We start from the raw sequence: 13,086 nt of genomic DNA, 5'->3' as shown, positions 1-13,086 counted from the left end.
CGCCGTATTCAGAAGGCCATGGATCCACAACATGAAGGCAGTACCCTCGACTCTTCAACAAGTATTAAAAGTCCCAATGCCGGGAAGGATCAAAACAATCTACGGGGAGCAACCAACCACAAAGGAAACATTTGTAGTCAAAGAAGTGATCGCGGTGTCAATACTGGCAACATCAAAGGAACCATGTTCGGATAAAAAATAAGAGGCTAAATAGCAATTATCGACCAATCGGATAAACAGAGGACTGATGAAGACGATGATTACGGGGTTCTCAGATCTTTTACAGTACCTGATGATTCTGACGCCACCAAATCAACGATCAAGGAGCTGGAATATGTCACATTGATCGAACGTACACCCGATCGAAAGGTATACCTGGGCACGAGGTTAACCCGAGCTCAAGAAAAAACTAATTCAATTTCTTATAGCTAACATAGATTGTTTCGCTTGGACCCATCTTGATATGATTGGGATCCTACTGGAGATAACCATTTATAAGCTAATCCTGAACCCAAAATTCCACCCGGTCAAGCAGAAAAGGAGACCCAGTCCGAAATCAAACATGCTTTCATCAAGGACGAGGTATCTAAACTCTCTAAAATAGGGTCCATTCGGGAGGCAAAATACCCGGATTGGTTAGCAAACATAGTTGTAGTCCCTAAAAAGAGAAACAAATTAAGCATGTATGTAGACTATAAGGATTTGAATAAGGTGTGTCCTAAGGACTCTTTCCCTTTGCCTAATATCGATCGCATGATCGATGCCACGGCCGGCCATGAGATCCTCAGTTTTATCGATGCCTATTTCGTGTACAACTAAATATGGATGAACCCGGATGATTAGGAAAAAACCTCTTTATCACTAAGTACGGCACATACTACTATAACATAATGCCATTCGGATTAAAAAATGCCAGTTCCAGTTATCAATTTCTAGTAAATTGTATGTTCGAATAACAAATAGGAAAATTATTGGAAGTTTACGTTGACGATATATTGGTTAAAATCCCTGCGAGTAGAGGACCATTTAAAGAATTTGCAGGAAACCTTTTGCATATTGAAGAAATACAATATGAAGTTGAACCCTGAGAAATGTGCGTTTGGAGTCGGATCAGGTAAATTCCTCAGGTTCATAGTATCCAACCGGGGAATGGAGATCAACCCCGACAAAATCAAGGCCATCGAGGATATCACGGTGGTGGACAATGTGAATGGCGGTACAAAGGTTAACCGGGCACATTGCCGCCCTGGAACGATTCACCTTGAGGTCTTCCGAAAAGAGCTACCAATGTTTCTTGCTACTGAAGAAAAAGAACAACTTTGCATGGACCCCGAAATGTCAACGAGCCTTGGAGGAACTCAAACGATATCTATTGAGCCCACTGCTACTTCACACATTGAAGACAGATGAACAACTATACCTATACTTGGCAGTATCAGAGATAGCGGTAAGTGGAGTCCTGGTCCGGGAAGAGCAAGGTACACAATTTCTAATCTACTATGTTAGTAGGACTCTAGGTGAGGCCGAAACTAAACCTCACCTAGAAAAACTGGTACTCGCCTTGCTAAGTGCCTCTAGGAAACTGAAGCCATATTTTTAGTGCCATCCTTTATGTGTTGTGACTACTTACCCATTGCAAAATATAATGCATAAACCCAAACTCTCGGGACGATTGGCCAAATAGGTCGTGGAAATCAGCGGGTACGATATTGAGTATCGACCCCGGACAACCATTAAATCTCAAATTTTAGTAGATTTTATGGCTGACTTTACTTTGGACCTAATACCCGAGGTCGAAAAAAGTTGTTGGTAAACTCGGGGACATCTTCAAGGATCTGGACCCTCTTTACGGACGATGCCTTGAACGCAAAAGGGTTTGGACTTGGCATCATATTGAAGCCACCCACAAATAATGTAGTTAGACAATCTAATATAACTCTAAAATTGACTAACAACAAGGCAGAATATGAGGCCATGATTGCAGGTTTCGAACTAGCCAAAAGCTTAGGGCCGGAGGTGATCGATGCTAAGTGCGACTCCCTCCTTATAGTGGACCAAGTTAATGGGACATTTGAGGTTAGAGAATTACGAATGTAAAGGTACCTAGATAAGTTGTAGGTAACATTACATCAGTTCAAGGAGTGGACTTTGCAACACGTACCTCAAGATTAAAATAGCAAGACCGATGCCCTTGCAAACTTAGGATCATCGGTCGAGGATGACGAGCTCAACTCGAGGGGCAGTCGTACAACTCATGAGATTGGCAGTGGAAGAAGGTCACGCCGAAATAAACTTTACAAGCTTGACTTGGGATTGGAGAAACAAATATGTAGAATATTTGAAGACTAGAAAACTGCCATTACACCCAAAAGAATCAAGGATCCTGCATACAAAGGCAACCCGATTTAGCTTGTATGAGGACGGAACCTTGTTTAGGAGAACTTTCGATGGTCCACTAGCAATATGTATAGGACCAGCAGATACTGAGCATGTTCTAAGGGAAATTCACAAGGGCACCTGCAGAAATCATTCAGGCACCGAATCATTGGTTCGAAAGGTAATCAGAGTTGGCTACTACTGGATAGATATAGAAAAGGACGCAAAGGAGTTCATACGAGAATGTGATGAATGTCAATGACATACTCTGGTGATACATCAACCTGGAGAACTGCTACATTTGGTTTTGTCACTATGGTCATTCATGAAGTGGGGAATGGACATCGTTGGCCCCTTCCAAGGGCACCCGATAAGGCTCAATTCATATTGTTTATGACTAACTATTTTTCTAAGTGGGTTGAAGCCCAAACATACAAGAAGGTCAGAGAGAAGGAAGTCATCGACTTTATTTGGGACTACATCATATGCTGGTTCGGAATGCCGTCCAAAATTGTATGCAACAACATGAAATAATTTATCGGCAACGAAGTGACCATTCTCGGAGAAATAAGATCAAAAGGATCCTATAAACACCTTATCACCCTAGTAGGAACGGACAAGAAGAATCGACCAACAAAACCATACTCCAAAACCTCAAAATGAGGTTAACCGATGCCAAAGTAAAGTGGAAGAAAATCCTACCCGAAGTCCTATGGGCATACTGTATGACCTCGAAATCCAGCACTGGGGCCACCCTGTTCTTGCTAGTTTATAGCACCGAAGCTCTAATACCGGTTGAAGTCGGTGAACCAAGTATCAGATTCCGATATGCAATAAAGGAATCAAATGACGAGGCCATGAGTACAAGCCTAGAGCTATTAGATGAAAGGCGCGAAGCCGCCCTCATCCGGTTGGCCGCCCAAAAACAGCGGATCGAGATGGATTACAATTGAAGGGCCAACCTTCGACACTTCAATATCAGGGACTTAGTACTAAGGAAGGTCACACTGAACACCCAAAACCCAAACGAAGGGAACTTGGGGCCGAACTGGGAAGGGCCATACCAAATTCTCGAGATCACCAAAAAAGGATCGTACAAACTCGGGGCAATGAACAGTGAACAGCTACCGAATAACTATAATATGACTCACTTGAAGCGATACTATTGCTAAGGTACGACCCCATTTATTCCCTTTTTACTTATTTTTGAACTAACACTTTCAGGTAGCCACCAAGAAGTGGTACAGATATTTAGGTCTGAAAGCACACGTTGCACTCTTTTTCCCTTGAACCGATTTATTCACGAATGGGTTTTTGGCAAGGTTTTTAGCAAGGCAACAGTGGATCATGCTAACTTAGAATAGAAGAGTGGTCATGAACCAGTGTCAAAGATCGCATCAACAGTATCCGAGTCTTCTCTCTATGATCAACCTTGAATACCGGGGGGCATTACCCTCGGATATCGACTTTAGCAAGGAAAGACACTTCGTGATTGAAGGGTCTCGATAGATAGGATTTATTGTAAGGGCCAAACGATAAAATGAACCATGCCCGCATAGACTCCTCGAGCTGGCATAAAGCATGCATGCATGCATGTATAACTATATTACACAAGAAAAAAAGGAAGTCTCTTCCTTACGGATAAATATCATGTCCTTTTAAAATGTGATGACCCAAAAGGTCATCACTTGTTTTAAAACGAAACTTCCATGTTCTGAGGCCTTGAAAACCTCATTTAGAATCACCTTGATTTGCGTGCATAGTCCAGGCACGTAGCCGAAAAGCTTAAATATGAATTTTGTGAAAAATGATAAATTTTGACTGTAAAATGAATAAATTTGACTTCGGTCAATATTTTGGGTAAACGAACCCGGATCCGTAATTTGACGGTCCCGAGGGTCCGTAGGAAAATATAGAACTTGGGCGTATACCCGAAATCAAATTCTAAGGTCCCGAGCCCAAGAAGTAAATTTTTAAAGGAAATTGTTTTCTAAAATTTTTTAAGGAAATTTGAAATGAAGTTGATTAGAAAGAGATGGTATCGGGCCCGTATTTTTGGTTCCAGTGCCCGGTACATGTCTTATATATGATTTAAGTCATTTCTGTAAAGTTTGGTTGAAAACGGACGTCGTTTGACATGATTCGGACCTAAATTGCTGAATTTGATACTTGATGAAGTTTAAGAAAAAGTTCTTGATTTTGAGGTTTGATTCATTGTTATTGAGGTTATTTTGGCGATTTTATCGCACGGATAAGTTCGTATGATGTTGTTGAGTTAATACGTGTGTTTGGTTAGGAGCCTCGAGGGCTCGAGTGTGTTTCGGATGTGTTTCAGCAAGTTTCGAACTTAGGAAAAAGTTGCAGATTCAGAGAAGTTGTAGGTCTCTGAAGCCAAGTCTCGCGGTCCGCGGTGGAAACTTCGCGGCCGCAGTGGGGACTTCGCGACCGCGGTGGGATTTGTGCGGTCCGCGGTGAGCAAGGCCAAGCCTTCGCGGCCACGCTCGATTTCTTGTGGTCCGCGATGGAGCTCCGCGGCCGCAGTCCTTTTTATGCGGTCCGCGGAAAGGGTCTGAGAGGAGTATATTTAAACGGACTTTTCAGATATTTTTCACTTTACAAAACCCCAAAAACATAAGAGACAGTTTTTCAAATAACATTTCTTCTCCAAATCAATTGTAAGTCATTTTTAACTAGTTTTCTTCAATCATTAACATCTTTTAACATGATTTCAACTTCAAATCAATTATTTTCATGGTGGAATTGGGAATTTTGGGTAAAACCAAAGAATATTGAAATTTGGGGATTTAGACCTCAAATTGAGGTCGAATTCCAAAACCAATTATATATTCGGGCTCGGGGGTAAATGGGTAATCGAATTTTGGTCCGAATTTCGGGTTTGGACCAAGCGGGCCCCGGGTCGATTTTTGACTTTTTGGGGAAATATTTATAAAACCTATTTTCATGCATTAGAATTGATTCATTTAGCATTTATTGATATCGTTAAGCAAATTGTGGCTAGATACAAGCGAGTTGGTGGTAGAAAGAAGAGGTAAAGCAGTAGTTGAGGCTTGAATTGTGTTCGTTGCATCAAGGTAAGTGTTTGGTCTAACCTTAGCTTGAGGAATTAGGAGTTGTGTCCTATTTGCTATTTGCTTCTTGTCGAGTACGACGTATAGGCATGGTGACGAGTATCTATACGTTGAGTGTCAAGCATGACCGTGGGTCTTATATTGTGATTTTCATGATTTCATTGTATTATTCATGTCTTGGTGAAGATTTCCAATTGTTGTATAAAGTTTGTGGAAAGAATTGTGACCTATGAACCTTGAGGAGCGTTGGCTCAGGTTGTATAGCGAAATTGTGAAAGTATAAGTGACAATTGAACTTTTAGAGCTTTGGCTCGAGTTGTGAAAGTATAAGTGATAATCGAACCTCTAGAGCATTGCTCGAGTTGTGAAGTGAATTGTGAAGTAAAATTGAGAAAGAGAAGAAATCATTATGTTGTCACCCTTGTTGGGCTATTGTTTATTTATTTGTTGTTCCCTTGCCGGGATTTAATTGTTTAATTGTTGTTCTCTTGTCGGGATTTAATTGGTGACTTGTTGTTCCCTTGCCGGGATTCTTATTGCAAAATTTTCTTTATTTCCTTACCCTATTGTTTGTGATTATTGTTTGGGTGAGGAAGAGAGTTAAAGCACGAAAGGTGATGTCGTGCCGCACGATGTACCATTCCGTGCCGATTTTATTGATTATATGGTGAGGAAAGAGAGTAAAAGCATGAAGGGTGATGTCGTGCACATTTTTATTATATGATTGCTTTGGTGAGAACGAGAGTAAAAGCATGAAGGGTGATGCCGTGCAAATTGTTGATTTCTGCTTCCTTGTTGATATTCTAGTTATGTTGTTTCTTTCCTTACTTGATGTCTTTCTATTCGGAACTATTATCTCCCCCACAGCATGTTTCCCCCTCCCACATTGACTGGTTATTTCTATATTTCTTTTCCGCTGTATATATATATATATATATATATATATATATATATATATGAACTGCACAGGTTTATTTGGTAGTCTGGTCCTAGCCTCGTCACTACTTCGCCGATGTGACATGGGGTCGGTTGTGCTGATACTACACTCTGCACTGTGTGCAGATCTAGTAGCAGCTTTCGAACAATAGTTGGAGGGCTTCCTTCAGTCCACTCGGAGACCCAAGGTAGACCTGCAGGCGTCCGCAGGCCCTGGCGTCTCCTTCTATCTCTATTTCCTGTTTCATTTCCTTTGTTCAGAAACAGTGTATTGTATTTTCTTCAGACCTTGTATGTAGTAACTCTTAGACAGTCTGTGATACTAGGTTTTGGGGTATTTGAGGTTTTAAAAGTTGTAATAGACGTAGCCTTAAGATATAAAATTGTTGACTTTCGCTTATTTATCCAAAATTCCGCTTTTGGCTCGTGTTTGTTAAAAGAGGCAAAAATGAAAGTGTAGCAAGTAGTTAAAGTTTGGCTTGCCTAGCTCCCATTAGTAGGCGCCATCACGACTCCCGAGGGTGGGAAATCTGGGTCGTGACATAAAACTTTTTCTTGCATTTTTCAAGGAACTTCATAAATCCGATCCCCTAAAGGTATCGGCCACCTTAATCCGATTCCGAACAATCACTCTCACTCGGGGACTACCGTTTGAAAACAAACTCGAATGGTTCGGGATAGTGGAGTTCGGGGTCATAAAAACTATCAGGCAACACCCAAATCTTAAAGGCCACGGCTATCTCCACTCGGAGAGTGTTATCCTAGGCAAGCTTGGATAACTTGGGGGTGACCTGCCCACTAGGCGATACCCGAACTAAAAAGGTCGGTCAAATTAAAATGTCTCGTAGACGTCTGAGACCCGTAACAAAAATGACTAGGCCTTAAAATTTCTTAATCGGTTCTAAAAGTTACCCTCGACAAACTATAATCTAAAAAAGTATAAGTACTTTGGGGAACAATTTTCGGTCATGCCAAAACCCCAGGATGCCTTAAAAACAAAATAATATTGAAGGTAAGGTTTGTTCGAAACCCCGAGCATAACCTAACTATTTCATGCTAAGGCATTTTAATCTTTGCAAATATAAATGACAAAGCAAAGACTTTAGAAATTGCTAAAGGGAAAAAATGCTTTATATACATATCAAAAATATCTTACAAGGGCCAAAACGACCTCCATACATATTCTTTACAGAGGCCAAACGGCCTCAACCAAAGGGTAAAACGAAAAGTAAAAAACAAGAAACATTTACAAAGAGCCTAAGTGACCTAATCTTCGCCGGGGGCGGCCTTGTCACCATCGGGATCTCCGCCACCCTCGGACTCGCCCAAATCTTCAGACTCCTCGTCGTCTTCGGGATAGGCCAGCTTTTTGGCAATGGCTTCAAGCTCTTTGGCACTCTCAATCTCAATTGATAAGTCGAAACCCCGAGCATGAATATCCTCAAGGGCCTCCCTTCGTGATTGCCACTTAGCGTGCTCGACGATGTCTTTTGCTCGAACCTGAGCCACCTCGGCATTAACCTTATAAACATCCACCATCTCTTCAACATCAACTTTAATTACTCTGGCCTCTGACTTGACTGTTTCAAGCTCCTTAGCCAGATTTTCTCGATCAGAGACAGCCAAATTCAATTGGGACTGTAGCTCCGCGAGTTTCTTGGCCTACACCAAGGACTTCTCCTTTACAGCTCGAAGTTGGACCTTAGCCGAAGCCAATTGTGCCCGGGAGGTCTCCTTTTCTGAGGCTAGAAGGTCCATGTTCTTTTTCCATTCTTCGACTTCAGCCTTCACCGCATCCACCTCTGACTGGAGCTGTCCGATATGGTCAAGCTTCTATTAGACCTGCGGGTTCGAATTATTAGCCACTGTATATGACTTATCATCACTAACCTCAAATACTCTTCTTACCTGCTCGACCAGGTCGGCATGCTCCTTTCGAGCTGTCTCCAGCTCAGATTGAAGTTTCTTGACCTTCCCCTCACTGAGCTCTTGGGTCTCGGACTCATGTTGGTTTAACTCTTCTCGATATTGGAGAAAAGTCTCGTGATGAAGCACCGAGGCCTAAAAACACAAAGGAAAGAGTTACAATCTTTTATGACTTAATCTAAGTACATAACAAAAGTCGTCAAGAGGCATTTGAAGTTAACCGGTTTAACACATGTTGGGCTTCGTTGAACAGGCAGGGTGCTTCCACCTCGTTCATCTTTGCTTGATCCTCTTTGGTCACCAGGAACCAAAGATAACTTGCAACCCCTGATAAGTGGGGATTTTGACTATTTATTAGCGTCTTTTATCTTTTATTTTAGTCTAAAAATAATTAATTGTGTTCCTGAAAACTGATGAAATGTGTTCAATTGAAAGAATATTAGAAGGTGAACTCCCAAGATGAAATCAAACTCAAGAAGTGGTAATTTGAACTCAAGGACATATAAGGCACAGAAGCTTAGAAGTGCGGACCGCAGAATATCATCTGCAATCCCAACGTATGAAGGAAAGGTCAGCAGAGATAGGTGCAAAGTGCGGCCCGCACATGAATTGTGCAGCCGCAAGCGAAGGCTAGGAACAAAAGTTCATAGAATGTGCATCCTAAGTCCCCTAGAAGTGCGGACCACATAAGAATTGTGTGGGCCCAGAAGAAGAGCTATGCGGCCACAGATGTAAAAGTGCAGACCGTAGAAGAGCAAGATGTGGCCGCAGTTACAATTGTGTGGACTACCAAAAGATTGCATTGTGGACGTAGATCAGAATAATGCTGCCGCAGACTTCTAATCCTAACAAGTTGAAGAATTCTGCAGACTGCACATGAAATTGTGCGGCCGCAGAACCTCCTGAAGGGCATTTTTGTCCGAAATTTTTAGTCTTGTATAAATAGATGAGTTTTACATTTTTAGGTTAACTTTTGACATCAACAGCTACAGTAGCCGTTTCTCTTTACTTTTTTTAGTAATTTTTAATATTTTGGGTTATTTAACATAGATTTTATTATTTGATTTTGCAATATGAGTTTAATTAACATCTCTTCTTCTATTTCGTCGATTTCAAGCATGAGTAGCTAGACTTTTTACTAGGGTTGTGACCTAACCCTAGTGTGTAAATCTTATGGTTATTTGATTTAGTGCTTGTTTATGGTTGGGTATATATTATTTAGCCTTGTTTATGCTTTAATTTGTAGAATTAATGGTTGTAAATATTAGTTTATGCCTATTTGACATAGTCTCTACTTGAGAAAGAGAGACTTAGTTTAGGAAACTTGGCTAATAAGAAATTGGGTCAATCAAGAGATTGATAATCCCAATTAAAGGGTTCAACCTAGAGATAGTAATAACGCGACTTGAGCTTTTATCAACCGTTTTGTGCAATACCCATTTGGACTTGAGAAAGCCAAATTAGGAAAAATCATTCTCTAACCGAGAGGTATTGAGTGGGTAATTAAATGTTGATATCTATAATATACCTCGACCAACAAAACAAGCATTAAGATTTATATCTCATTAGGCAAATACCTAGGTGATGGTCATAGCTTTAGGCTTTTTGCAAAACTTGAAAAACAACAAAAATATCTTCCTAGTTTCATTTCTTAATTTTGCAATCTAATTAAAATAGACATAGAAAAAACCCCAAATTGTGGAAGTGTAAATTGAGATAGTTCAAGCTCATACACTACAATATATACTCTTAACTCGCATTCATAGCTCTCTATGGAAAATCGACCCCGACTCCTTGTTGGGTATTACTATTGCAATCGTCCGTTTCATAACCTTGAATTGAAGTGTGACTTGGATGAGATCAACCCTCACGGGGGCAGAGAGGACCTGGGCATCCTCCGAAATAGACATAATAATCGACCGCTTCCTTTCCGGATCTGCACTCGGAGCTAGGAACTAGTTTACTTGTTTCGGGCTCGAAGAAGGCTCGCTGGTTATCGAAGACGCACTCTTCTTTGGTACTGGTAATTCATCCAACCTGGTGACATCTTCCTAAGTGGTAGAGTCTAAACCTTTAAAGAAGTTGTGGAAGGGGTCTACCACCCCTTGCGGCCCCTCATTTGGGTGTCCTTTTAGCCTTTGGGCGTCGTGGATCATGGAGTCATTAAATGAGGGCGACTCAGAGAGATCTATCACTCCAAGTGCATCCTTTGGGGCATTATCCTCTGCCCGAGGAGCATCAGTCACAATATCTTTATCGGCCTCCCCAGCTTGGGGAAAATCAGCCTCGCCCCTCTTTGGTTCGGAGGCCTCGGTCACTGCCTCTTCATCGGCCCCCCTGGTTTGAGGTAGTTCGATGTTGCCTCGCACATATGCCACTAGTTGGGAAGCATCTTCTTCTTCTTCAGACTCATCCCTCAGCCGGTGGATTGAGTCTGATAGGAGCTCTCGGGCATTGGAGCTTTCTTTAGATTTGCGCACCACCCTCCTTTTTGGTTTTTCTTCTTCGAGTTCAGAGAACTCACAACCCTTTTTTCTCTTCTTCTCCTGCCTTGGAGTAGGGGAATCGACGGGGCTATCCTCGTCACCAGATGGAGGCCTCATGGAGACATCCATGGGAAGTCCTACAAAGAAAAAAAATAAATAAGAAGTCAGTAGCACGAGGAAACCCAAGTGTTGTTCACTCAAGAAAGCATTCTCACCATGAGAACGGGCCTCCTACCGGACCTTTGAAAGTCTGTGCCATGCACGCTCGGAATATGGTTTCTGTGAGACAATGTCCTTGACCCACTCTTTGAGTCGAGGGACTACATCTGGAACCCGAGGAATAACTGCATCGACACAAAACATCAATAAGAGAGGAGAAAGAGAGAGTAAAAGTAAAATTCTAGGAAGAACAAAACTTTACTTACGTTTGTATTCCACTCCTTTGGGAACGACATGTCCTTGGCCGAGATCAGGTCCAAGGTCCTCACTCGGACAAATCAGCCCAGCCAACCTCGGTCTCGATCTTTATGGATGCTCGAGAATAGGGGTTTAGTGGCCCAGTGCACAAGTTTAATCAGCCTCCCCTCCCGAAAAAATTAGGGACGGTATAGGCGCATCAGATGGTCAATGGTGAATGGGCATTCGTCAATCTTGCTCACAATAATCGAAGAAGAATGAGTATCCTCCAGAACGAGGGATGGATCTAACCAAGGCATACCTCTTACCTTTTACAGAATTGGATGATCCAAATGGCCCAACGTAAAGAGATATCTAAACATTTAAATATCCCTTAACGTGGGTAGTGATATCTTCTTCGGGCCCAGGAACCCCCACATCTTTTCCGGCCTAATTGCAGTCCTTTATAATTGTATGGAGGGTTTCTTCGGTGATCGAGAAAATATACCTCGATACTTTCTCACCCCAGCCCGGAACGGGTGAAGGTTTTTCAACTTTGAAGTCAGCGGTCACCGAGCACTCGCCAGGAATAAACGCGTCAAGAGGAGGTTCCGTCGCTGGTTCCTCACCGGTCGTCCGTGATGAAGAAGCAGTTTCTTTTTGAGGAACTGTTTTAGAAGTCTTCGCCATTTTTTTTAAATAAAGGGTAAAATATGAAGGAGAGGAAGTGAAAAGAGTACATTTAATGATTTGGAGTTATAGTTCTTACAAATACCTCAAGAAATCTGGGTACAAGTGCTATGAAACACAAAGATTTTTAAGAACAAGAGTAGATAAAGTTTGGATGTAAAGTTTGAATGAATGAAGAAGGGGGAATCTTTAGTTCTTTCGAATGATGGTTCAAAACCAGGAGTGACCGACCAGCAACTGACGAGCATTTAATGCCCTTAAGACGTGACTGACGAGACGTTTCGTTCATTTTGTTGTTTCTGATGTAGAGTATTGAGGCAAAAATCGGTGGCTCATATCGTTTCTCATTGTTTACTCTTCAAAAAATGAGGGAACTATTTGTATACGGTCGAAATCGGGCTCGTCTATTGCACGACAGATCGGGATTTAAACGTGATGGGTTGAAGATTGACCCCGGGTTCCATCAAACCAAGATACGAAGTCAGAATGCCCGTCCTCGAGAACATCGAGTCCATGACCCTGGAGTCAACCCTGACCCCGAATGAACTCGAGAAAACATTGCCAGACTGAATAACATAAGGCAAAATATCCGTAACCGGTTGGGTATCACGACGGAAATCTCGGCACATATCAATAAGAAACCGGTTAATTAGCAAATCATGGGGGTTTTTACCTTTTATAGACTTATACCTAAAGTAGGACTCCCCTACTATGTAAAGGGGTCTGATTATTTGTAAAGTACGTTGTGACACACATCCCAAGGTAATATAATATTATTTTCTTTCCATAAGCTACTGTTCTTCTGTATCCGATATTGTTTGAATTGCATCCAATTCAAGTGAGACTTGCTTTTTAAGGCTATAACTGTTCAAATTGTACGGTTTGAATTTACTTTATCATTGTTCGCTGTAATTACTATTCAATTTATCACTTTGTATCAACTCACCTCGCGTATCCTTAAAATTACTAACAAATTCAATTGTTATCCGATTTTTAGGGTACGTAAACAGTATTAAATTGAGAGCAAACGAAACGTACAAATCTCCAATATGCTTAAATTCCAACGAGAGAGTTTACTCTCAATAAAGAGCATAAAATTAGGTCTCTCTCAAATTAAAAAACCTATATAACATATGCAATTACCAAAAAAAAAAAAAGGGACTAAACCTCTGACTATGGAAAAATCT

General features: G+C 41.5%; 1 protein-coding gene across 1 annotated transcript; it reads right to left on the bottom strand.

The window, feature by feature from the left end:
• Positions 1-7,667: 7,667 nt before the first annotated feature.
• LOC138884018 (uncharacterized) lies at positions 7,668-11,899 on the bottom strand. Its single transcript, XM_070164753.1, has 4 exons — positions 11,734-11,899; positions 10,427-10,950; positions 8,310-8,462; positions 7,668-8,063 (listed from the first exon to the last, which is right to left on the bottom strand). Exons 1-4 carry the CDS (start codon positions 11,897-11,899, stop codon positions 7,668-7,670), a joined length of 1,239 nt encoding a protein of 412 aa, XP_070020854.1.
• Positions 11,900-13,086: the final 1,187 nt, after the last annotated feature.

Source organism: Nicotiana sylvestris, chromosome 12, assembly GCF_000393655.2.
Source record: "Nicotiana sylvestris chromosome 12, ASM39365v2, whole genome shotgun sequence".
In the NCBI taxonomy this organism is placed as follows: Eukaryota; Viridiplantae; Streptophyta; class Magnoliopsida; order Solanales; family Solanaceae; genus Nicotiana; species Nicotiana sylvestris.
This window is presented reverse-complemented; position numbering and strand designations above follow the sequence as displayed.

What these genes read in the sequence shown, in the direction of transcription:
- LOC138884018 (XM_070164753.1), bottom strand. Translation starts at nt 11,899, where the DNA reads ATGGCGAAGACTTCTAAAACAGTTCCTCAAAAAGAAACTGCTTCTTCA. An exon ending in TTCACCCGTTCCGGGCTGGG is followed by an intron (nt 10,951 to 11,733) that starts GTGAGAAAGTAT and finishes TTTTCTTTGTAG; the next exon opens with GACTTCCCATGGATGTCTCC. An exon ending in ATGAGGGGCCGCAAGGGGTG is followed by an intron (nt 8,463 to 10,426) that starts GTAGACCCCTTC and finishes TTGTGTTTTTAG; the next exon opens with GCCTCGGTGCTTCATCACGA.